This window comes from Arvicanthis niloticus, chromosome 4 (genome assembly GCF_011762505.2).
Source record: "Arvicanthis niloticus isolate mArvNil1 chromosome 4, mArvNil1.pat.X, whole genome shotgun sequence".
Lineage (NCBI taxonomy): Eukaryota > Metazoa > Chordata > Mammalia > Rodentia > Muridae > Arvicanthis > Arvicanthis niloticus.
The window spans coordinates 14,377,369-14,404,334 of record NC_047661.1 but is presented as its reverse complement, the minus strand read 5'-3'; the positions used below and the strand labels follow the sequence as shown (position 1 = coordinate 14,404,334).

Here is a 26,966-nt window from a genome sequence, read left to right as displayed (position 1 = left end):
CCAACAGTGAAATTCACAGCCTAGGCATGGAGTTTTCTTCCTTGTGAACTACTTATGTGCATAGCTATCATTATAAAGAAGTTCATACTACAGTCTAAATAACTGACATTGTTGAATCTGTTTTCTCTGTGAGGATCCTTTTAAAAAATTCTGTTTTTTTAAATATTATTACGTATTGGTATCACATCATCTCTAAACAATATTTCTTACAGTAGTCTGAGAAAAGAAGTCCAAGATTTGAACTCAATTCCAAGCTTTGGATTGGCCAAAAAGAAAAGCTATTCTAGTTACTCTCCTAAAAGCAAGTCAGCCACAGAGGTCTTGACTATGCTTCAGAACTGCACACAAATACAATCCACCATGATACTTAAAAGATTAAGTCGGTTGAAAATTTGGACACTCTGGTTCTTCCTGGTATAATTTATCTCATTTTAAAATTTAGATTTACTTATTTATATGTATGGCTATTTTCTGCAGGTTGTTTCTGTGCACCATGTGTGTGCCTGGTGTCCTTGGAGGTCAGAAGAGGACACTGGGTCCTCTGAAATGGAGGTAAAGATGGTTGAGGTCCACCATGTGAACCCTTGGGTCTTCCAAGAGCAACAAGTGCTCTTAACCTCTGAACCATCCCTCCAGCTCCTTCCTGGTGTATTTTGAAGTGGTTCAAATTATCTATGGCACAGATATAAACTGGTTAACACGTGTTAAATATGACCACAGTTTGAAGAGTTGCTTACAGCCAGCTAAAATATGCATATCTCGTCTGGGATATAGATTTTGTAGTGCCTCCTCTCGCGGATTTGCAAATGGAATTATTCAAATGTGCCGATCATTAGCAGTTTAAATAAATGACATTTATTTTGGCAGGGGATTAATTTTTAATGAGGCAGCTGCTCTCAGACAGATTGCCGTCAGGTCATTAGAGGGACTAACTTTGAGGGAAGAAGGGTGATTATTATGTTTTCAAGACCGTGAAGCTTACATTTCTCTAAAGAGGTGGATGATTTCATCAGTGCCCCAAGACACTGGGTCCTAAAGACTGCAGTGTTTGCATGGCTCTCCCCTGCTTTCAACAGTAACCAAATGGGGAAAAGTAATTCCTCAAATGTACTATTTGGATGAGAAACATGAGATTTATATAGAAGCCAGGCAAATACCACACAAGACCAGGCTGAAGTAAAGAAGAACCTCACAGATTCTTTTCCTAGAGAGGTCCTCATGGTGCTGACTTACCTTAATTTTTTTTAACATAGTCATTTTAAAAGGCAAATCAGACAAATCAAATAATAACCAAACTATATAATACAGGGCGCACAAATCCACACTATACCCTCTTTGCAGGGTGTTCCAAGTGACTATGGACATCTAAGCAGAGTTGGGAGACCCATGTTCAAGTTGAAGTTCAGAGAATATCACTAACTGGGTATGCACCTGTGAAGAACTGGCCTCAGTTTCCCCCTTTGTAAGATTTTGAAAGAAAGTCCTTGAACTAACAAAGCAAACCCAGGTAATATTGCATTTTGCCCACAGGGTGTCTCTCTGCCTAGTGCCTATCCTGAGAACTCTGCAGTTTTCTCTAGCTCTCTCTGTCCACAGTTTCACTTTCTCAAGCCAGGGATTTATGCAGGAGCAATGTCACCAGTTGCTGCAGCTCTTGAGGGGCTTTGTAGCTGTGGCTCATGTTACTGTGTTGGAATAAATGAAAGAGGGTGGCCGGGAGAAGCTTACTGAATGGGACAAGGAATCCATCAGAATTCTGTGAAATGTCAAGTCACACCAGAGGAAAGCCAAGGCACAAACCACTTCATCCCTCAGACTGAGAAGAAACTTCAAAGTACCTACTGTGAGCTCTGTAGAAATGAGGAGCTTGCTGCCATTTATCTACAAAAGATGCCCCCAATATTCATGTTTTGGTATAGCATAAGAAGCCTTGAGAATATTAGGTTGGGAGTGGAATACAGAAGTTGATCAGTATGTGCTGTGTCCTTGTTTGATAGAAGCAAGGAGTTCCTTGGTGCTATTACACAGTAGCCATGGAAAAATTACAATAGCGGGCAGCCCATCTGAGAAAGCTAGAAGGCATGATTCCCAAACGTTTGTGACTGAGCATGTGTGTCCAGGTGTATGCGTGTCTGTACCTGCATGTGGAGGACAGATGCCAGTCTTGGCTATTATTTCTCAGGAGACTTGAATTTTGAGACAGGGTCAGTCATTGGTTAGAAATTGCTACGCTGACTGTCTAGAAAGGCCCAGGCTCCTCCTAGAAGCTGGGACTACAAGCCTGTACCACCATGGCTGCCTTTTGTGTGGCTTCTGGAGGCCTTCTGCTTCAGAAGCAGGCACTTTACCAACTGAGCTATCTCTTCAGGCCCTCTAAAAATTTCCCCTTAAAAGATTATGTTTAAACAAATGAATACATTTATCCTGATTTAAATATTGTGCATATATAAAAGTACTACCTGAAACTCCTTTAATATGAACAATTGGAATATTTTTTCTTTTGATAATTTATTTTTTTTATTCATTTTACATCCCAATCACAACTCCCTACTCCTTCCTCTCCTCCCAGTCCTGCTCTTACAAATCCCTCTCCCCATTACCCCTTCCCCTTCTCTGAGAAGAAGGGGAAGTCCCCCCCTTGGGTACCATCTCACCCTGGGACATCTAGTCCCAGCAGGACTAAGCACATTCTCTTCCATTAAGGCCCAATCAGGTAGTCCAGTTAGGGGAAGGGGATCCAATGGCAGGCAACAGAGTCAGAGACAGCTCCCACCCCAATTGTTAGGGGACTCACATGAAGACCAGGTTGCACATCTACAAATGTGTGTGTTGGGGGGGCTAGGTCCAGCCCTTGTAGTTGGGATATTTTTTATATATCATTAAAAATGAATCAGAAGACTTATTATATGAAAAGAATAAAAATAAGACTATAAATGTTACCAAAACTAAACTATAACCAACAACATAAACCTGCTCTATTTCTCAAAATTAAGAAGAATAAATTCAAAAGCATAGAAAATAATTTCAATATCATTTTGTAAATAGAAGAACAAACATGATGGGTTAATTCATTGAAAAAGTTATTACTTGAGTATCTTCCAATCTTAGATTTAGATACTATTTTTTCTGGTCTCTTTCCATGTCACTTAAGTCACATCACAGATGCCTGTGAGGATCATCCCCTGAAAAATTGAGGACAAGGAGCCGGACATGGCTTCACAGCACAACCATCTCATACCTTGAAATCATACGTGGCATCTGGGTTCTCATCACAGGCAATGACTTCTGGTGCCATCCAGTAGGGGGTCCCGATGAACGTGTTCCTCCTGCCCACTGTTCGGTCAAGCTGAGCACTCACTCCAAAATCCACTAATGAGAAGACAGTTGAATAAGTTAGAGCATCATGTTGGATGTGAGGGTCAAGTGAATGTGCATCCCTCACGTGGTAAAGTGCACATATAACATAAATGTCATGATTTCACCCGATTTATCCTGCCAGCTTCACATACTATATAGAGAAGAGACTAGATAGAGATAAACATCTCCATCATGTTCCCTGTATGCAAGTCTGTAGGGAATTTTCTTGATAGATGGTTGTGGAGGGGCCTAGCCCATTGTGGATGGAACCATCCCATGGGGAGGTAAAAAAGCAAACTAGGCAAGTAGCACGGAGCGAGCCAGTAAGCAGCACCCTCCATGGCCTCTGCTTCAGCTCCTGCCTCCAGGTTCCTGCCTTGAGCGCCTGTGCTGACTTCCATCAGTAATTGAGTGTGAGCTGAGAGTTGTGAGCTGTGATAAACCCTTTTCTTAACCCATTTCTTTTGGTCCTGATGTTTTATTACAGCAAGAACAACTTCATTAGGATAGATTTTGGCCACATCTTATACACATTTTCTGGGCCAAGTAAAGCCCTTAAGATGGCATCATCCTCATCATCCTCACCTCCATCCATCCCCAGAACATTTTCATCTCCTGCCAGTGAGAGTCCATACCACCGAGCAATAACAACCTATGTCCATACTTTACCCAGTCATCCTCCTGCCCCCATCGCTAGGACACTCACTGCCCTCTCCTGTAAACGAGCAGAATCACACAGCATGCATCTTATTTCACATGACATAAGGCTCTCAAAGTTCACTCAGGCTGTAATGTATGTTACAGTTTTCTTCCTTTTTAATGCTGAATAGTTTTCCACTAAATTTCCATGTCTACACTTTGTTTATCTTTTCCTCTGGTGATGGGCATTTGGTCTCTTCTACCATTTCTATACCATGAATACCTACTTTTAAATTGCATTATTAAGAAGATACATACACTAGTGAGGAAATCACAGATTGTGGGATTTGATCATACCAAGGCTCCCTGAGACTAAAACAAGTAGGGGTTCTGGAAAAGATAGCCTTCATGGCCACAAATGGCAACTGAGACCTAAGGGTTTGTGTCAGACTGCCAACGTTTTCACATACCGTCCTGCAACTGGAAAGCACTGTGGCTATTAACCAAAGCACCATGTGTGCGGTTATTCAAATCTACAATATAAAGATGAAGACGGCAACATAGAATAAGCCTGTTCACATGAGCTAATCAAAGTGTCTCTGGAGAGATGTGGCATACATTATACTCCCAATGAGCGTTTGTTAAACAGCACCAAGAAGTCCTCTAGGCTGGATCATCCAGTCTCCGTACATGCATCTATTTAGGTGTACAGTGTATGCACTTCTTTTTAAAAGCAAATGTTCATATGATGAATGTTTGGCTCCAAATGCTAATATAATGGAAAGTTACGTATCTCATCAAAAGGGAAGGGCAAGACTTCAAATCTCCTTGAAAACGAACAATTCCACGGACAGAAAATCCTTTCTAGATGATAAAATGAGAACATTCCTGGATTTTCTGTGGAAGGGCTCTAGAATAGTTGTAACTCTCAGTCTGGATCAGTCTGGAATCCCCTTGGGAAGAGAGTCTCCTTGAGGATTTGTCTGGATGGATTTGGCCTGTGGGAAGACCTAGCCCACTAAAAATGGCTCCATTCTCTAGATTTGGGTCCTGAGCTGTCTCAAAGTGGAGGATGTGAGTATGTAAACATTCACTCTCCCTATTCCTGGCTGTGAATGTGACCAGCTGCATTGGATTTCAGCTGCCTGGATTTTCCCCACTGATAGACTGTAATCTGGAAATGTGAGCTAAGACAGACACTTCCTCCTAAGTTGCTGGGGTTTTTTGTTATTGTTGTTGTTGTTGGGTTTTTTTTTGTTTTTGTTGTTGGTTTTTTTTTTTTTTTTTTTTTTTTTTTTTTTTTTTTTTTTTTTTTTTTTTTTGTCAGGACACAGCAAATGAGGCAATTAGGACAGGCTCTGATGTATTTGTTAAAAAGAAGGATTTCTCCCCCATCAACTCTGACAGGGTGAAGTGGGGTGATCAGGGTGCACCCAAAATGAACTCTGAAGAATCCCCTTTATACAGGAGCTGTAGGAAATAATAAAGTAAATTTAAATACAACTCAAGCCTATGGGAAGTTAGCAGAACTGGATTATTCAAAATACTTTCAAATATGAAATTTGAATATTTTTCATATTAAAAAATATTTCGTATTTCAAATGTGAAAATATGAATATTTTTCATGAAACAAGCCCAAACCAAAAAAACCTAGGGCCATCAGTACCTCATCCAGGGTACACAAGCCATCTAGGAAGTGTACGGGATGATGCCCAGGTCTGTCACTTCTAATCATTACAGAGAATAAAATTCTACACAGTGCTTAAGTGTAGGCTTCTAGTCACCACACAAGCCACTCTTCAAGATGGTTTGGGAAAATACTTTTTAAATGGACAAAAAATATTTTCCTTTCATCTCTGGGGAAATGCCCCGCCCACAACTCCATAGTGACAGGTTTACATAAAGGACTGTTGACCTCTGCCCCGTCCATGGGGACAGGTTTACAAAAAGGACGGTTGACACGGCTCTAGCAGTGGTGTGGCTCACGACACTTTTCATACCTAGCTTAACTTCTGCATTTTCAGTCAGCAAAACGTTCTGTCCTTTAATATCCCGATGAATCACTTTGTGCTGGTGCAGGTGACTCAGGCCCTAATGGAATGGAGAGAAAAGATAGTTAATAGGACATAAATGAAGATACAAGCACCCCTTTGAATGCTAACAGTCACCCCCAAACTCAACTCACCCGTAGATACCTCTAGAAGCCAATTTCATTTTTATATAGCCACGTTGCTGAGCTGAGCTACAGGGCACTATCAGCACCAACTGACTCACACATGACGCTATGCTGACAAACACATTAGATCTGACATCGGTAGGTCTGTCAGATATGATGGGGTTCCCACCTGCTTGAATTTCAGTTGGCACAGTGCTCTGAGAATGAGGTCTGTCGATATGTGTTAATTTGTAATGGACACATTCACAGTTCACCTAGAAAACTAACCTGGTTTCACCAAATGTAACTTTTGGACAGGCATTTGGATTTAAAAGTTATCTTCAATTATACAATTTTAATTAAGCACAATGAAATACACTTCAAGCTAGCCACGGGCTTTCCCCTCGGTCTTATTTGGTGTGGTCTACATTACAAAATAAAAATGGTCTGGGAGAACAGTATAGTCAGTCAAGCGCTTGACCTTTAGCATGGGGACCTGAGTTAGATAACACGCTAAGAGAGACCAAGCATGATGGTGGTACCTATGATCAGTGCTGGAAAGGCAGAGATAGGGGGATCCCCAGGTTATGGGGAGGGCACTAACTTAACATTGATTTAATGACTTAGCAAATTTGTTGGTTTCCAGGCCAGTGAGAGATCCTGTCCGTAAAGAACATTGAAGGGCAGCAACTGAGGGATGATAGCTGTAGGAGTCTTACAGTATACACACAGATACAAACATGTGCACACAGACACATATGCACACAGACACAAATGTGTGCACACAGACACATGTACACACCGACATAAACATGTGCACACAGACACATGTGCACACAGACACATGTACACACAGACACATGTACACACAGACACAAATGTGTGCACACAGACACATGTACACACAGACACATGTGCACAGACACATGTACACACAGACACAAATGTGTGTGCATAAACACATGTGCACACAGACACATATGTACATAGATGTGTACCCAGACACACGTACACCCAGACACAAATGTGTATGCACAGACACATGTGTACTCAGACACGTGTGCACACATACACATGCACACACAAACACCCAAAACAGAAACAACCGCTGCTTTCTTGGTTGACTCTTATTCTGTCACTTCAGGAATTGATAATTTCGAGACTTTATGCAGAATCTGTGATATTAAGCACTCAGTGACATCCACACCTGATTGTCTGTCTCTCCAGGAATTGCTCTAATTTAGACTTCTGTTGTGGTGGTGTGAGTTCAATGAGGAACAGATTTATTCTAAGGAAGTCAGGCTTTTTTTTTTTTCAGATAAATTATAACAAAATAATCTAAAAATCAGTTTTGAAGCAAAATACATGGGCTAGTACTTACAAAGTTATGCTATCAGGAGCCTGAGCGTTGTGATTTTATTATTTATGATTTTTCTTCTCTTAATTGTTCTCTACAAATAACACACAAATAAAGACACACACACACACACACACACACACACACACACACACACACACACACACTAACTTTTCTTGTTGAAGAAACAGCCTGAGAGTTAGTGAGGGGACAGTGAGGCATGGCTTTCGTAACACCTCCTCATCCTCTTCCTCATCCTCTTCTTTTCTTTTTTAAAACATCTGGCTGGTTTGGCTCTAGGTAGGCAGCGACCACCTTTAAATGCCTTGTGTTATAGCACAGAAATGTAAGTGCTTGGAGGACTAAAGACCCCCTTTATCCTGACCAAAGTGGTTGCAACGGTATAGTGAGCACATAGTAAACATATACTGTGCAGCAGGCAGAGGGTCATGCCAGAAAATTCTTGTGATGAGGGATCAAATATTCTCTCCTATTGGCTGTCTTATCCCCCACAAGCCGGCATCATGTGGAAGGAAGAGTTGGAAGGAGGAAGAAACACACCACTTTCATAAAATTAAAAAGTCTATGGTGAATATCTGGGTTGCCTTTAGAGTCCTGAGAACAAATACCTGCTCCCCTGCTGCATCTTCTAAAAAGAAAAAAAAAAAAAAAAAAAAAAAGGCCGTAGGGCCAGGACTGGGAGGACAGAACTGCTCCTGGAGGCCTCAGATCGCTGGTGCCCACTGGGTGGCCTCAGGGACTAAAGATATGGTGCTTTCTAAAAGATGGATAGAAATTCACATTATGTTAATGACAGAGTAACCCTTGTAGGTAACGGCTAAGATGGAACTCAGTAAGCCTTAGCTTACTTCTTCTCAAGTTTTGTTTTCATATTTATTCATTAAATCATTTCTGTCCCCCCACCCCAAGCTATGGATTGTAGTACTCCACCTTATCTGGTAACAGCTTTAGTATGACGCTTTCTACACCATATATACAAACATAAGGGAGATGTGACTTGGAAGACATGCTGGAAAGAACTGACCTCTGGCTTCCACATGCATGTGCATTCACACACACACACACACACACCACACACACACACACACACACAGATGCAAACAAAACAGCACCTAAAAATAGGTGTAATGGTATGTGCCTATCACCTCAGGACTCAAGAGTTTGAGGCAGAAAAGTCAGAACTTCTTGGTCATCCTCAACAATGTAGCAAATTAAAAGCCAGCCTGAGCGATGCAAGACCCTATCTTACATACATACATACATACATACATACATACATACATACATTTGGTGGTTTTTTTTATCTTTGCCATTTGTAGTCATTGGTATAAATTTATTGTATAAAGCAGGTGCTGATTTCACACTGTCACATTGATAGTCAATATGAATAATGATAAAAAACTTGTCCACTGTAGCTCTTCTTTGTCATGTACCAGTGTTTGTATGATATGAATCTATTCAGGGACACCTGATTCTATGCCCTTGACCCTTGTCTAGTCTTGTTACTTAGCAACCTTGAATAAATTCTGACAGTTGAGAACATAAACCCTGTGCTTTTAGTCTTCTTTAAAATGGCTCTAGTTATTTTGGGCCATTTCTGTGTCCATAAAATTTATAAAGTCTACCTTGTCCACAGTATACTCATACAAGTTTTGATTAGATGTTTTAAGAAACCTTGTATCAAGTTATAGAGAGGTGACATCTTTGTCATAGTGAGAATTCTATCTATGGAGCTGCATATACCAGCATTTATTAAAGGCTTCTTTCATGTCTCTCAGTATAGACATGAGGACATCACTCACCTCTTTTTGTAGGTCTGCTTCTAAATATCTGGCTTGTTTCCTGCTATGGCCAATGCTAGATTTAAGTTTCATTTTCTCTTTGTTTCCTTCTTAATCTGTTTTTTTCTTTAACAACCTCACATCATCACAATATATCTTTCATCCTTCTCAAAGTTCATCCACCCACAGGACAGACAGGACACCACAGAACACATAGTAAAATGCAATTTTAACTTCTGATGCCTTAAACTAAGAAGGCAGAGCTTATAAATAAATAATGACTGTGTGGCAGATGTAGTATAATTGCCCAGTAGACACATAATAACCTCTATATTAGTAGCAAGAGAAAATTAAACTAGCTTTGAGTGAACTGAATGTGTTCAGTGCCTTCTTCCTGAACTGTTTTGTTGCCTCACTGTGAGATTTGTGTGGGAAAGTAAGCAAACACGCATACCCAACCATCATCCTTTATTTAAGTGGCTAAGCCTCAAGGATTTTTTTAAGGTACAAACTAACCTGTATGCACAGACATGAATAAAGTGTCTTAGTGGTGAGGAGGTATTACAACATTAGTTATGAAAATAGACACTTTGAATGACTAACCAGTGTTTATCTCTTTCTTAATCCATTCCCCACAGGGACATTATGATCTAAAGTCAGACTTGTAGTAAAGAAACCACCATCAAGAACAAGTGTTTTGTCATGGAAATCATGCAATGTCAACCTTCCAAATGAAAGTACACATGACCTTGACCATCTAGAATGGTCCTTGTTCCATCAGTACCTCCCTGCCTCCAAACCACAGCTACCACCATCACTGTTAGAATAAACAATTCATCAATCATATATCTATATATACATATAAATATACCACATATCTATATATCATCAATTTTCCTATCTATAATCTATGTTTAATCTATCCGTCATCTATCATCTATTTGTCTGCCTGTCTGTCTATCTATGTATCTATCTATGTATCTACCTATCTATGTATCTATCTATCTATCATCCATCCATCATCTGACTTTCTATCATTTGTCTGTCACATGTCGTCTGTCCATCTATTTATGTATCTATGTATAATGTATCTATCTATCTATCTATCTATCTATCTATCTATCTATCTATCTATCATCCATCCATCCATCATCTGACTTTCTATCATTTGTCTGTCACATGTCTGTCTGTCCATCTATCTATGTATCCATTTATGTATCATGTGTCTATCTATCTACCTACCTACCTACCTACCTACCTACCTACCTACCTATTTACCTACTTACCTACCTTCCTACCTACCTACTTTTGGGGGAACATAGCTTTGAATATATAATCTTCTTGCCTCAGTCTTCCAAATGCTGGGATTACAAATGTTCACCCCAAGCCGAGATTGTTAAAATAAGACATTATAAAGACATTACCACATTACGCGAGGGAAGTAGGAGGCCCGCCATGCCCACTCAACACCTACCCGTAAGATCTCCCTGCAGATGTATGCAATCCACTCCTCTTTCAATGTGTTGCCTTTCGTGTTCTTGATCAAGTCAGTGACAGAGCCAGCACCACAGAACTCCATAACCAACTGGCAAAGGAAGGGAACAGCATTTGTTATAATCACACTTGGCTGCGATTCCTTACTAAGTTGGGTTGAGAAAGCAGACTGTTCTCTAGTGTGTTATTTATGGATGCCATTCCTGCAATAAAAACGCAGTCATAGAACAGTAGTTAAACCATCATCTTTTCTAGTAAGTCCTTGAGAAATTATAGAGAGGAAAGATTACTTCTTAAAACATTATTTTAGGTGTGTGTGTGTGTGTGTGTGTGTGTCACACAGGACAAATTGTGGGAGTTGGTTCTCTCTTTGTACCATGTGGGTCCTAGATATCAAACTTAGGTCATCAGACATGGTGAGCTAAGCCATCTCACTGGTCCAAGATTATTATTATTTCTAAAAGTGTTTCAAATAGTATTTTATAGTCAGAAATCAAGAACATTTTCTATATTCTAAAGCTTGTTTCTTTGTTTTTGTATAATAGGAGCCGGTCAGCAACTCAGACGAAATTGAAATTATCGCTGTGAATTGAATCTGCAGCTGTACTTGTGTCTCCTACAAAGCAGAACCTTTCTCTGTCCGAAAAAGCACAGTTAGTTCTCTAGGCAGTCCCAAGCTAGGCCGCCACCGGTGCAAGCTGTTTATGTTTTTGCTTTGGATGTGACACTGTAAGCTGTCAGAATGTGGACTATCTGGTTTTAATTAACTTCAGTAAGTGTTCCCAGGAGGTTGGACACATCAGATAAATTCAATAAACAATAAACTCTAATTTAGCACCTTTCATCCAAAAAGCTCCAAGCAGTCTATAAATATAAACTCATTACTGTACTTAGCAACTTTATAAATCGGGCAGAGGGTAAGCACTGTCGTAGAGCAGAGGCTGGAGCGGGACTTTCTCATCCCTTCCCAGCCTCAGAAAAAGCAATTCTGTTCCACCCTTTCTCTTTTACATAGTTTTCAATGAAAAGCTCCCTTAGTTAGATAAGGCATTGCTTTTTTGTAATTAATTAAAATAATTTAGAATAATTAGTAATAAGTCCTCAACTTGATAAGAGAGAGGGAAGCAGAGCAGAGGCACAATAGAGTCCACATGTGTGGATCAGGTCTGTGCCACCAGGTCCTTAAAAGGCACCTCCAGGGGTGGGGGTGGGGGTGGAGGTGGCTCAGGGGAAAAAGCACCAACTGTGCAGGTGTGAGGACTCAAGAGTTCAGAACCCAGGTAAGTTCTGATGGGTTTGGCTCCCTGACTGTAAAGCTAGCCTCTGAAGATGGAGAGGAGATTCTCCAGAGTGAGCTGCCTAGTGAGACCAGCCATATCAGTAAGCTCTGCATTCCACTGATAGATCCTGCCTGAATGAGTAATCTGTAAGAGTGATCCAGATGATTCCTGGCATCAGCTGCAGAGCTGCAGTCCTACACACACACACACACACACACACACACACACACACACACACACAAAGAGAGAGAGGGGGAGGGAGGGAGGGAGAGAGAGAGAGAAGGAGGGAAGGAGAGACAGAGGGAAGGAAGGAGGGAGGGAGAGACAGAGGGAGGGAGGAAGGTAAAGAGAAAGAGAAAGAGAGAGAGAAGGAGGGAGGGAGGGGAAGGGAGATGGAGGTGGGGGGAAATACCCAACTGGGTATGTTTTTTTCTTTTTTTTTTGTTTGTGTTGCCTCTGATCCCAGCACTTGGAAAGCAGAGAGTGGTAAGTCTCTGTGAGTTTAAAGACAACCTGATCTATATATTGAGTTTCAGGATTTCACAGAGAAACCATATCAAAAAACTAACAACCAAAAAACTAAAGAAACAGAAGAGACCTAAACCAGAAAAAGCAACTGTTAATTTTTTAATAAACAATTGCAACCTTTTATATAAATATAAATGGGGAGACTAAGGAAGTGTAATTTGTTTTTTTTTTAAGCGTGGTGATTTTATGGTTATTAAAAAATTCTCATATTTAACACATATATGCTGAAATACTTCTGTGCAGTAAAGTACATTCTTAAGATAGTTAAAAGAATTTATAAAATATGATAAAGATATTTCAAATTTTATTTTATTATTCTCTTTTAACAGATATATTTATATATATTTATATTTATATATATTTATATATTTATATCTGTTAAAACAGAATAAGAAAATAATTTTTATTTTATTAATAAAATAAAATAATAAAATTAATAATAAAATTATTAAATTTTATTGTTAATAAATATTTATTTATTAAATATTTATATCTGTGCTTTACATGTGTGAAGCGCCTGGGGAGGCCAGATGAAGTCAGCCAGATGAAGGTACAGATGGTAGTGAGTGACCATGTAGGTGCTAGGAATTGAACCCAGGTCCTCTGGAAGAGCAGCTGGTGCTCTTAACGTCTGAGCCTTCTCTTCAGCTCCATATTGAAAATATTTATAACATATCTGATACGCATGTGGTGTCCAGAATTTATAAGGCAACAACAAAGAGTTCCAGTTTAAGCATGAGCTTAGGAGTTGGGTGTGGTGCTACAAGTTGACAAGAAAAGGCAAGAAGACTGGGGTGAGCTCCCGGCCAGTCTGAGAAAACTTGTCCCCAAAACAGAAATAACAACAATTGAAAAACAAGTAAATAGGAGCTGGAGAGGTGGCTCAGTGGTTAAGAGCACTGACTGCTCTTCCAGAGGTCCTGAGTTCAATTCCCAGCAACCACATGGTGGCTCACAACCATCCGTAATGGGATCTGATGCCCTCTTCTGGTGTGTCTGAAGACAGCTACAGTGTACTCATACTCATATACATAAAATAAACAAATCTTAAAAAAAAAACTAAATAAATAAATCAATGAAGTGTAGTGAGAATGAGCAAAGAACTTAAACAGACATTTCTCTAAACTTCAGAGTCTGAAGAATATATGAAGAGGCCAGTGATGGGACTAAAAGATGCTGATGACCTCATGAGTATTGATGACCTCATGAGGAAAATACGGATCAAAACCACAATGAGGTGTCACAACACCCAGGAAGATGAGTATAATCTTTAAAAATGTAGATCAACTGGAGCCTTCATACATTGCCAGTGACTACACAACATAGTGCAATAACTGTAGAATTGTGAATTCTTTAAGAAATTAAGGATGAAATCAACATAAAACCCAGTTGTTTTCCTTGAAGATTTTCACAAAAAGTATTGAAAATTGACGTTTCAGAAAAGCCATGATAGGGGTATTCCTAGCAGTACTTCTTACAGAAGACACAAGTTGGGAACAAAAATTTTACCTAAGGGTGAACAAGTAAGATGAAACAAACTGTGGTATGTCCACCCAATGGCATATTATTTGGCCATGGGAATAAATGACTGATACCACACGGCTGGACTGTGAGGACATTATGTTAAATGAAAGGAGACAGACAAAAGTGGCCATGTAATATGTAATTCCATTCCCATGAAACAGAGAAGCTGGATGACTTTCTAGCAATGGAAAGCAGGCTCAGCGACTTCTGGGAAATGGGCCTGTGAAACAGGAGTGAGTGGTGGATATAAAATTCTCAGGGGATAGGGAGACGAATAATTTTGGAGCCAGGGAATGAGGGTGCTTTGAACAGTACAATGAACATGCTGTTGCCTCTGGATTACTATTTTAGAAGCAGCTAAAACTGAAGGCATCTAATACTACATGTATTTTAGCAGAACTTTAAAAACTGTTGTCTTGGATTTGCCTCAGTCGGGGAAGCAGAGGATCATGTGGGAGGCCGGGATTAGACACTAGGGGGAGGCTGCCTGGGTACACTCGTGTTTCTCACATGGCTCTGTCCACTGCTGTGTACCTGGAAACAACATTATGTAGAGAAACATGCTTTGGTCGGTGCCAGCAGAATGAACCAAAACCACATACTGGGACACAAGAGAAAAGCACTTCCCGTGTGAGCCAAGCATGTCTCTGTCCTTTCTCCCCGTCACATTTTGGAAAAGACATAGTGGCGAGACCTCCCAGGGATGCATCAACAGTCCGCATGTCATTTGGCGAAAATGTCCTACTATTGGGCCCTATGAGGCCACATAATTGTGGTCCCCAAAGAGAGCAGTGGAAGCCAGCAACACCAGCCTTTCAAAATTAGATTGGACAAAATACTTTCAAATATTCAGTAGGAGACACTCCAGTTCTATCCAGGCACTAATGTCAGTGATTTCTATAATCTGTCTCTCTATTCAGCTGCAGCTGAGGGCCGCTCCACTCTTTTCATCTCACTGAGGAACAAAATGATTGTTAAATTATGTAATGGGGGCTCTAAAGAAGGAAAAAAAGAAACTCAAAGAAACCAGAACTTGCCAGCAATGGGTTCCTGCAGCCACATGGCAACACTGATAATTACCGCCACCACACAGCAGGGACCTTCCCTCCCGGGAAGTAGCCCCACCTCATTAATAAACAGACACAGGGCTCAACATGCCAAGCTGGGCTGGGGGAGGTAAGTCAAGAACTTCACATCACACAAGAAGGATACAATGCATCATTAATATCTCCCAGGAAAGAAAGTTTCCTAGGAGTTTACACAAGGGCAATGAGACACACCAGCACGTACTTAGAACTTAATGTGCTGGGTACTTAACGGCTTGGTGGTTTACAAACAAAACAAAAAGTAAACAAAAAATCTTTTGCCTGACTCTCATCTCAATTTGGCTGTAAGAACTGAGCTTTTTATGGTCTTTGGCCTTACCCATAGTGAATACTTATTGAGTGCTCAAAGCAGGCTGAAAACCATCATCTTAGTAGCTTAGTAGACACTACATTAGTTACTTGTCCTGTTATAGTTCAAAGGCATAGCCTATCACAGTAAGCAAGGGGAAGTGTGGGAAACTGAAGCAGCCGGTTACATTGTATCCGTAGTCAGGAATCAGAGGAAGATGAACAGTTGTGTTCAGTTGGACTTCTCCCTTTGTTTAGTCTGGGACCCCAGCTCTTGGAATGGTGTCACCATAGTGGACAAATCTTCTCTATCAATGAATGTAATCAAGATAATCCCTCACAAACATAGCCAAAGGCTAAACTAGTCTAGATAAGACATCACAGACTTGGCCAGAGGATTTTCTCTAGGGTGGTTCTAAATTCTATAAACGGTTTTTCTCTCCTAGTCCCATGGTCCCAGAAATAAGACTCAGTCTCACATGTCTGTTGGCCATACAACTAGACTTTTCTCTGATCATAACTTAAAACAACTCATTGATTCCAGTTTACATTCTGCCATGTGGCTGGTTACCTGTGCTCAGGTACCAACAACCTGTTTCGTCCTCACATCTTCCAGGGTGAATCTCCCACTTGGCACTATCACAGAATCCTTTCTGCTTCCTGATGTCCCACCTCCTATTTCATGCCTAAGCTATAATAGGTCATCATATTTTTTGTGGGGGGTTGGGGGGGACAATATCCATACGCACAAGGACCTGAGTTCCACACACAGCATCCAGAGAAGATTACCAGAGCTTGTCAGCCCAACAGTCTAACCTAATTGGTGACTTAATTGGTTAGAATAAGAGATGTCCCAACTTGTATACACACACACACACACACACAAATGTGGATGGCTCCTGAGAAAAACACCAGAAGTCAACTTCCAGACTCCACGTTCTAATACACACATATGCAGGTACGTTGCACAAAAATGAACATGCATATATATCAAACAAACATAGACATACAGATCTGATGTGAACATTAGTTCACTAATAAATGGATAGCTGCCAGTAACCAAAAACCCTCAAACACACATTGCTTACTGCCTCTCAGCATGGTCACTCTGTCCTAGAGGTCAACTTCACTTGCATGGTCATGTCACAGGGCAGAAGGAGCTTGAAAGACAATGGGCATAGGTGATTCTAGAGCCTCTGATGAAACAGTGCCACGTCATTTTGCTCTGGTTTGTACCACAAAACAGAGAGACAGTCTACTTTCCAGACAATGTGTTGTTCCATGGACAGAGGTGGTTATGGAAGTGTCAGACAGGATACTGAAAGAAATCTGAGATTTGAAACTCATCAGTATCATCCAAACAACTGGGTCAGAAACTATTCATACCGCTTGGGAAGAAAGAAACAAGGCTAAATTGAATGTGGCGAGAAAACTGTGCTTAGGCAGATGGGAACTAGCTGGGGCCTGAAGGATGGGTTCTAAAACGAGAGTGCTATAATGTGAATAGATTATAAAAAAAAAAGTGCTTGGATTACTTGGATAACTATGTCTGTCTAAGTAAAAAATGTTGTTTTCTAAGAACTGAGTCCTGACACATTTCACGATGCGCATGGTCGATTGCTATAGATTTTTTTGCCAGTTGTCTTATATTACTAAGAAACACAATATTGTCTCTTTGCAGTGTTGGGGTAGAGATATTACTCCATGGTGGAGATTATGGGAAGCTCTGGTTCCAACATTTCTCTCTCTCTCTCTCTCTCTCTCTCTCTCTCTCTCTCTCTCTCTCTCTCTCTCATACACACATACATATATGGGCATGTATACAAACACATATGCAAATGCATATACACACATGAATACACACGTGCACACATATGCACATGTGTGCACACATGTATACATGCATGTGCATGTACACATGCACACATATGCATACATACATGTAAACACACACACACACACACACACACACGCATGAATTTCCCCAGGACTGTAGTTTATTCTTTACCTATCCTAGACTTAAACACGACAAAGGCATGGAGTCGGTCCTGACTTCAGTCTTCACAAGGAATAGAGCACAGGTACTGGCAGAGAATCATGAAATACAGCAGGTTCTCTTTACGACCTCAGTGACTTCTGAGGGAATTCTGAAGGTCAATTTTGAGATGATTTCCTAGGCCCCTAAAGGATTCAGCCACTTGCTACTTAATCTGTTTTAAGTTTCTATAACAAGGAACAAGGTCTCAAGATGGCATTTCAATGTAAGTCCTAAGGCAGACTGCTTGGACAGAAACCCATCTGTCCCAGATGACACCAGTCAGTCACCCACAAGAATAAGTGACAATGAGCAGATCCATTCTCTTTAGTGGGCAAGGGATGGTCAGGCAGAAGGGGTGGGAACAGGGTCAAGGGGTAGAGTTCTCCCTAGGGTGAACTAAGCCTCTGAACAGACAAACAGACTAAGGTTAGAAGCAACTTCCAAGAAATCCCAGCCCTGTAAAGAATCAGCCTAGTGACCTTGGAGGTTTAGAGCCCTCAGGGAGGAACGTGGTGGTATTTTTATCCTGTGTGGTTGGGAATAGCCACAGACCCCATCTGCATGATTTATGAAGGTGTGAACCAAACTCAAAATTCAGCAGCTTTGTAAGAAAAAGCTGCTTCATTTGCCAGGGGTAGTTTAATGCTCACAATAGGAAATGCCTTCATACAGAAACACAAAACCGACCTCAACAGCCTTGTGTATTCAACTCTAAATGAGCACGTATTGAGGTTTAAAAAGAAAAAAAAATAATTTTTATTTTTAGACTTGAGAATTCTCAAAGTATAAGTTATGCAAAGATAAAAGGACTGCCAAGTGTCCCAAACGCTGTGGAGAGAGGCTTGCAGAGAGGCTTTTACTCTGTTAGTAACAAAGGCATTTTGAATAATCTGAGCCAACTGGTATTTTTAGCAAGCAAAGCCTGCCTACAGGCCAAGACCATGGGCTATCAGTCATCCATGTCCGAGCAGAGCCAGTGTGACAGCATACATTTCACAAGCAGCCCTGTGAGAACCCCAGGGTAATTTTCTTAGTAGGAGCGACTCGTCACATACATATGAGCTCCAAATATTCCAACAAAGAAATTAACCTAAAAGGTAGAAGAAATATAGGCGGGGCAACAGATCTGCCAGTGAAGCGCTTGCCCCACAAGCATGAGGAGCCAGATCCCTGGAACCTACATAAATACACAGGCAGGGGATGCTGGAGCAACAGAAACAGGCAAGTCCTGGGACTTGCTGGCCAGCCAGCGTAGCGTAATGAGCAAGTTTTAGGCCAATAAGAGGTCTTGTCTCAAAAATTAAGTTGGATGAGTCTTGTGGAATAATATTTGAAATTGTCCTCTGGCTTCTCACATACACCCCACCACAAATACATAGATTTCACACACACACAAGCACATATTTGCACACAAATATACCCCCCCCACACACACACAAATAATAATGATGTATAATTCTGCATCTCAAAATGTTAAACTCAAACAGAAAAATTAGGAATTAGGAGGAGTAAGGTTTTAGCCAAGTTAAAAGTAGGGAATGTCAAGCTGGAGATGTGTCTCACTATGTAATAACAGCAAGAGGATATGACTTCAAATACCTAATGCCCACGTAAACTCTAGGCTGCATGTGACTGTATAACCCAAGCACTGGGTCACAGTCATTTAAGTGGATCATGGGTGACCACAAGTCAGGCAGCCTAGGCAAAAGAAGCATTGAGTTAAGAGACTTTGTCTTCAAAATAATAATGTGGAAAGCAGACTGGGGAAGATAGCTAATGTCCTCCTCTGGCTTCTGCATGGATGGTTGTGTGTAGATGGACACACACTTATGCACACTCAGTGCTCCCCAGCCCAAATAGAAAAAACAAAAATCAAAACAAAACAAAAGAACGTAGACTTCGAGTATTCACAGTGGAATACCTTGACAGCTGAAAGTCCTGAGAAGCAAGGTGTGAATGGGAACGTTAGGTCAATGCTAGTCTAAAACAGGAGCCAGGAGCTTCACGATCAGCTCTGAACATAAACAAAGTCATTCGTTTGTTACGGTGAAAAGCAGTTTAAACAATTTAAATAAATAACTTGAATAAATTTAAATAAACAATTTAAATAAAATTCCTTGGGATAGCCGGGCAGTGGTGGCGCACGCCTTTAATCCCAGTACTTGGGAGGCAGAGTCAGGCGGATTTCTGAGTTCGAGGCCAGCCTGGTCTACAGAGTGAGCTCCAGGACAGCCAGGGCTACACAGAGAAAACAAACAAACAAAATTCTTGGGATAAAAAAGAAAATTGGGTTTCCATCTTGTCAGCAACCACAACCCCGACCCCAGTTCATAAACACTGCACTCAGGGCAAGGCAGAGGCCCCTGCTCAAAGCCATTCTTCTGACCATTTTAGATTCCCATATTTACAAAGTCCCATCTTTTGAGATTTCTCCTCTTAAGTAATGATATTTATTTGTTTCCCTAGAACAGTGACTTAGTGTATATCTACAAAGGAAGTTCTCTGCTCATAAAAGCAGCAGCCAGAGATTGAAATGAGTTTCTTTTAAAGGGAGAAGGCTCATTTTTGATACCCAGAACTTAGAGGAATTTTAATGCCCAATTGCAAAGGATCAGCTCCCAGTGGCTGAACATTTGTTAGCGTGATCCTCAGCATCTCACATTGAAAGCTGATATTTCTGAACATTGTTTAAGAATTCCATACATGCCTAAAATATATTGTGATCATACCTACAACCAACCTCTCTCCCCCTCCAAGTCCTCTCCTTGCTGTTTCCTTCCCAATTGCATGACCTTTTCTTCATAGCCTAGTTCAATCAGTGCTGTCTCTAGGCACATGGGCGTGGGCATCCTACCTGGGGCCATTTGCCTGAAGCAAACTGACTCTCCCTACCCAAGAGATCCTCAACCACCAACCTCCTGAGCTAGGACTGGGTTTTGTGAGCCTCTATCCCAACCACACAATAGTTTTGATTGGCTTCCTCTTGTGTGAGTAATCTCAGTTACTATGAGCTCGTGGGTATGACAGCCATGCAGTGTGTAGAACACTGTTTAAAGAACCCCTTCCCAATCCCCACTCCATCTTCTGTCGTGTCCCTGAGTCCTGTGGGGATGAGGCTATGATGCGGTTATTCTATATTAGGACCTACACTGAAACTCTGAAACAACTCACACTGATTCTGGGCATTGTTTCTGCCACAATGCTGGAGCAATATAAATGGAAAATATGACCCATTTCGGCTAAGGTGTTGTGACCAACCTGAGTACAGACAGTTCAATGGCATCATGCATTCAATAATCTCGGCATCTTAATCTATGGTGATCTCGTACATGGGCTGGATAAGTAATTCAAGGCATGGAGTTAATTGTATAGAAAGAACCGGGAGCCAGGACCTGTGGTGCAGGCTGAAGCAACACCTATGCCTTCTTGGGCAGATGGCACACATCTGAGCATCTGGCACATCTGGACAGCTAGCACAGTGATTCCACAGGTTGCTACTATGTGAGATTTCAAGCCCAATGTATTTAGGTCATTTGATTATTTTTAAAACTTTTCAAGGAACCTAGACTTCCATAACAATCTGTTCAATTTTTCTAATATTGACTTAATTAAAAAAAAAATCACTGCTATATGGAGGCCAAACTAAGTATATTGATCCTCCAGGTTCTCAGTTGGCAAACACATAGACCTGATCCAATTAACATTTTATAAAATAGAAACTAAGTGTTAGAGAGCCTGGTTCTCCTACGGCTAGAACCAAGATGCATGGATAATCCAATCAGGTTGTATCTGACCATTAGAAAGATACTTAAATGTATTTGACGTCACTTGCATGTATGCATTTGCTACATATGCCCACATGTGCAGGAGAGCATGTGTGCTGCTGACGGTGTCTCACACCATCACTTTCCACCTGACTCTCTGTAGCAGTCTCTCTGGAACCTTAGCTAGCCTGACAAACAGCAACCCTCAATGTCCTCCCATCACCCCCTCCCACAGCCCTGAGGTTATAGGCAAGCACTCAGGCACACCTGGCTTTTGATTTTAGTACTGTGATTCGAACTCAGCTCCCCGTGTTGTGCGGAAAGTAGTCTTACCCACTGAGCCATCGCTCCTGCTTCACAACATAGCATCCGGACCCTCCATCTACCAACCGACATCACTACAGTCTAATGAGAGGCTAATCTGTTGCTCTGGTCTGATCGTCTCTTATCACACTAGACAGTTCTACATTTCGGGAGTTAATTAGAAACTTATTTCCTCTCATGAGATATCTAGATCTTGGTTTGTTGTGACAATACCAACAGGACAGCAAAATATGTGTGAAGTCATGCTGTTATTGTGGAGAAACTAGTCCATTTCACAGACGATACCTTTCCCTCCCTCTGGTATCTGAGAGCCTAGCAGGCCTGGGATGTGGTAGAGAGAGATGAGACAGTGTCAGAGTGGCGCTGTTTCCCAGAGATAAGAATCTTTATTGAAAGAGCTCCCTTTTTTGATTTCCGGGCCAGGCCCTGAGTAGTTGATAAAGGAGAATTACTTCACCATTATCAGAAGTGGTTGTGTTTCTACAGAGCTGATACCAAACAAGAGTTTATCTCTACAATAGGCCTGATAGAATCCGCACAGATTACAATTCAATCAGAAGCCTGCCACTACATATGTGTCCCCTGGTGAGACATGTACTGGCAGACCTCCAAACTCCAGCCATGGCTAAAGGAATATCTGAGGAATATTTCATGCAATCAGGCTGAACTCAGATAATGCATACTAGGAAGTGCTACTCTTGGCTATGTAGGCCATCTCTGTAAAACACGTTTTTATACTAACATGATCCTTGCAAATATGCCAGTAGTCTGAAGAATCAACTATCTATGACCTTTGCAGTTATTTGATAAGACATTCCCAAAAGGCTTAACGTGGTTTTCCACAAATATATATTTTTATGCTTTATAGCAGCCTTATTAGTAGCTGAGAAGTTTCACCATTCTTTTTGAATATATGAGAAACTGAGGAGTAGAGATTAAACATAAGGCCAAAATCTTATTTATTGTTTTGAGATAAGGTCACACTGTATAACCCTGACTGGCCTGGAATTTGCAGAGATCCCCCTGCCTCTGCTGCCCAGTACTACCATACTTAGTTTTCAGAATAAGTTTATTGAAACATAAAGCTCCAGCCGCATCCAGAACACCAAGTTTGATAGTGGAGCCATTTTTTCATGATCAAAGGAAAAAGACACTGAGTTGATTCTGACATCACAGACCCTGGAGTAGGCTAGTTTATTGGCTTCGTTACTGATAAGCTCTGAGACCTCAGACAAAGCTCTTAACTTCTCTGAGTCCAATTTCTTAATCTGTACATCAGAGATAATCATCTTTAACATGTAAAATGGCTACAGGTACAATTAAACAATACGGCAGTGTTAACATTGCCATAATATCATGTTATACTAACAGATCTTGGAGTGCCGGTAAGGAGGTGGTAAGTGTTGTAAAACACGTTTTTTTTTTTTTTTTTTTTTTTTTTTTAAATTTTATTGATTCTTTTGAATTTCACATCATGCACCCAATCCCACTCATCTCCCCATCCCTTTGCATCTACCCTCTGCCTTTGCACCACCCCCAATAAAATTATATAAGATAGAAAAATCTTATCATGGAAGCTGTAGTGTGTCACATAATATACCCTTTGTCTACATACCGTTACTTGTCAATGTCCACTGCAGTGAGTCATTGCTCTGTTTCAAGGCCTGTGGCTTCTGCTATGCTATCAATACTGGATCTTCACTGGGATTCCTCTTGGCTATCTTGTTGTTGCCCTGTGTTATGAAGATCCTGCAGCTTTGGATCTGCAAGAGTGGTCCCTGCATGTGCTCCAGCAGTTAGTTCCTAGGTAGATGTTGGGGTGGGACATTGGGGTGGGACAACTCAAAGCCCTGGAACTGGGCCTGGGTGGTAGCAGAGTTGGTCAGCCCGCCAGCTCTCTCACACCCATGCCAGCAGGGTAAGCTCTCCATCAGTACCCAGACTAGCTCACCCACTGTCACAGCAGGCAAGGACCTCCCTCTCCTCAACTCTTCTTTAGTTTTGTTTCACAAAAAAAGTGCAATTATAAGAATAAATTACGCTCTTACCTTAGGACAGTTTTTCTGGCCTGATCTTAACCTCATTGACAGAGATGCTGCCAGAAGACTGCTAGTGGAGTGGAGTGCTCAGAACGATGAGGCTTCACAAACCAACACACACAGGCCATTACTTTCTCCATCACCAAACTCAAGGAAGGGGTTAGCTTACCATGATGGCTAATTCATGCTTACGCTTAGTTGGCACTATATCCCTGACCACAGACTGCATAAAATTGCCATCCCTCCTCCTTCATTGTGAATCATACTTGTGAAGGAACAAGTGTGTGCAGATGCCTCTTATTTTGTTAAGCTATGCACAGACTGAATTACTGGATGAAACCCTCCTTAAGGTCTTCCACAATGGCTGTGCTGACAACCCCACCAGCAGTGGGCAGGCATTCCATTCTCCTCATCCTCATCAACACTTAGTTTGCCAGTTAAACCTCAATACAACTGGCAGAGGGAGTCAGAACAGAACTTGCCTAGCCTGCACAAGTTAGTGGGCTCCATCTCAAGCACATAGACTGTGAGAGGGATAATGGATTGTTTGGGGGTAGCAAAAACTGCAAGGGCACACAAGGACACCCCCAGGGTCTGACAATGAACTGGGATAAGACCAGAGTGATTCTCTATAGGCATTGGTTGTAGCTCACAGCATATAGGACAACACTCAAATGCTGAGTTCCAGACAGTGCAGAAAGTCTTTGAGACATAACAGCATTCTGATGCACGCACTTTCTTTATATTCCACTGAGCTTTCAGGCCCTCAGGAAGCCACACTCAGAAATCATCCTGACAACCAGGCTTGTACCAGTGATGCTGTTCTCACTCACAAATAGATGCATTTGTGTATGTTTTTGTTTTTTGTTTTTTCAGTTCAGATTGCCCAGAAGCTGAAGAGAAACAAAGAGACAAAAGGCACAATCCCTGTCCTGTCTACCATTGTGAAGAGCTAGGACAGTCCCAGGAGAGGCAGTAAAAGGAACCATAGGAAAGATGCATAAGCTGTAAGTGGAAGAGGAACATGGGTATGTCTCACAAAATGGGTGGGCTTAGAATGTATTGTATTAATGGGATTATCCAATCTCAGAAAAAAAAAACTACTGAGTGCTATCCCTCAAATATGGAACCAAGCCAATAATGTGTATATATAATGCCATATGAGTACAGTGTGCTATGTAGAGAAACAGAGCAAGAATAAAGAGCTAACTATTGCAGGATGAGGAGAAAGGACTGAATGCATGGGAAAGACATGAGCTATAAAAGAGGGCATAAAGCTAATTATTTTTCTAGTTCTAAATCTATCATGGATTTTTTGATTTTCATGGTAGATGTGCACGTAAAAATACATACAGTAGAGAAAGCATAAAATCCAATGGAAAGCTCCACAACTTCCATCTCCAATGGCTTCTCTAACACTGAGTTGTAGAGTTTTAGGATCTGGTTAATTTTGTTTTGTTTTCTACTTTTTAAATAATAAAGTTTAGAATAAAATTAAAATAGCTCGGCATAGTGGTGCCGGGCTATTTTAATCCCTGCACTTAGGAGGCAGAGGCAGGTGGATCTCTGGGAATTCAAGGCCAGCCTGATCTATCTAGTGAGGTCCAGGGCAGCTGGAGCTATGCACAGAGACCCTGTCTATAAAATAAAATAAAATAAAATAAAATAAAATAAAATCTTAAAAGACTGAAATGGTTCTTACAAGTACATGTTCTCCTCATCACTGGTGTGTGTCTAGCACAGAGATCTCAATCTTGTTAACATATGTATAAACATATAGTGTTTCCTTTCTTATAAAAATGAAAAGATAGTATATTTAATTATAATCTTTAAGAAAAACATTAGAATCTTACTATAGTAGTTAATGTTCATCCATTCATAAGAACAAATCTATATTTTGATTAACCATACGGTTAAGTGACTTTCTTATTGGTTAATTCATTTATGTAGTTATTATGTATTTACTTTCAATAAATTTCTGCTTACAGCAATACTGGTTCAAAATTAAGGCACTTTCTTTGGAATATTTATGCATGAGTGTGTATATACACACATATATTTGTATACATGTATTTGTGTGTGTGTGTGTGTGTGTGTGTGTGGCCTGTATGTATTCTGTTCTTGGGTTAAGCTGTAGCAACACGCACTTCTGTGAGAACTAGGTATGAGTGGGTAGGTACTGCAAATCATTTTCTCATCACAAAGGTAGGAAGTTGTACCAAACTCTTCTTGGGATTCCTGAGGAACATTTTTATAAACATGCTTACTCTGCAGAGACTTGATGTGCCAGGGCGGGGAGATACGCAGGGGAGCCCCCAGCCACTCAGAGGAGAGGAGATGGGGATACGGGGGAAGGATTGTAAGAGGGATTGACAGGGAGAGAGCAGTGAGTGGGATGTAAACTAAATAAATTAAAATAAGTAAACAAATGAAAACAACATGTTCATTGGTAGCTGACTGATAACACTGTAGCCGCTGCCCTGATCTTCAGGTATCTTTTTCCTTGGTAGTTCCCTCTTTTTGTCCCCACTGACTTGTACAAGCCCATCATATCTGAAGGCTTTTATATATACTCTGCTCATCGTATATGAAACAAACATTCTTTCTAAATTAGTGACTTACATCTCTATTGTATTTTTGTGATCATTTTTATATAACCAAGTCTCTCAAGGTTTAATTTTGCAGTGTATCCCCTTGGTGTGTCTCAGACTAAGCACCCACATTCATTCTCTCCTCTTTCTTCATTTTCTAACTTTCACGTGCACATTGCTGTACATCGAGAGACTACTGTTACAATTAAACAGAATGTATTCAGAAACCGCACCATATCTAAATCACTACCATCCAGCCTTATTTGCCCTGTAGTGTACCTTTATGTTACATTTGGAGTTGTGTCCTATGGGGAGAATTTCCCAGCATTTCTTTTCACCTCTAATGGCTGAATATTCAGCATCATGTGGAATGAAGTCTTGTTAATGTTTAAACTAACATCATCACATCTTTTCTGGTCAGCATGTGAATACACCGGATGCTTCCTCCCCCATCTTGGTTGGATTTCAAAGGTCATATTCATCAGCACAATAGCATTTATCCAAGACTGAGCCTAGAGGAATGTCCACGCATCATTGGAGCTACACAGTGTGTCACAGTCCTTGGCATTTAGGAGACACCCATTCAAGGAGTTCTGTGTGTTAGGCACATACCCGGGGCCCCGGAAGATAAGCAAGGCATTAATCTTCAAAGTCATCACTGCAGCAGTACCACAGGAGAG

At 40.9% G+C, this 26,966-nt stretch overlaps 1 protein-coding gene across 4 annotated transcripts in view; it reads right to left on the bottom strand.

Annotated features, from left to right (window-relative positions):
- Positions 1 to 26,966, bottom strand: part of Tnik (TRAF2 and NCK interacting kinase) — a 399,376-nt gene that overhangs the window by 121,146 nt on the left and 251,264 nt on the right. For all 4 annotated transcript variants that reach the window (XM_034499583.2, XM_034499581.2, XM_034499582.2 and 1 more), the window contains exons 5-7: positions 10,785 to 10,895; positions 5,997 to 6,087; positions 3,239 to 3,369 (exon numbers count right to left, since the gene is read on the bottom strand). In XM_034499583.2, the coding sequence (XP_034355474.1) occupies positions 3,239 to 3,369; positions 5,997 to 6,087; positions 10,785 to 10,895 (333 nt within the window). The remainder of the gene's footprint in view (positions 1 to 3,238; positions 3,370 to 5,996; positions 6,088 to 10,784; positions 10,896 to 26,966) is intronic.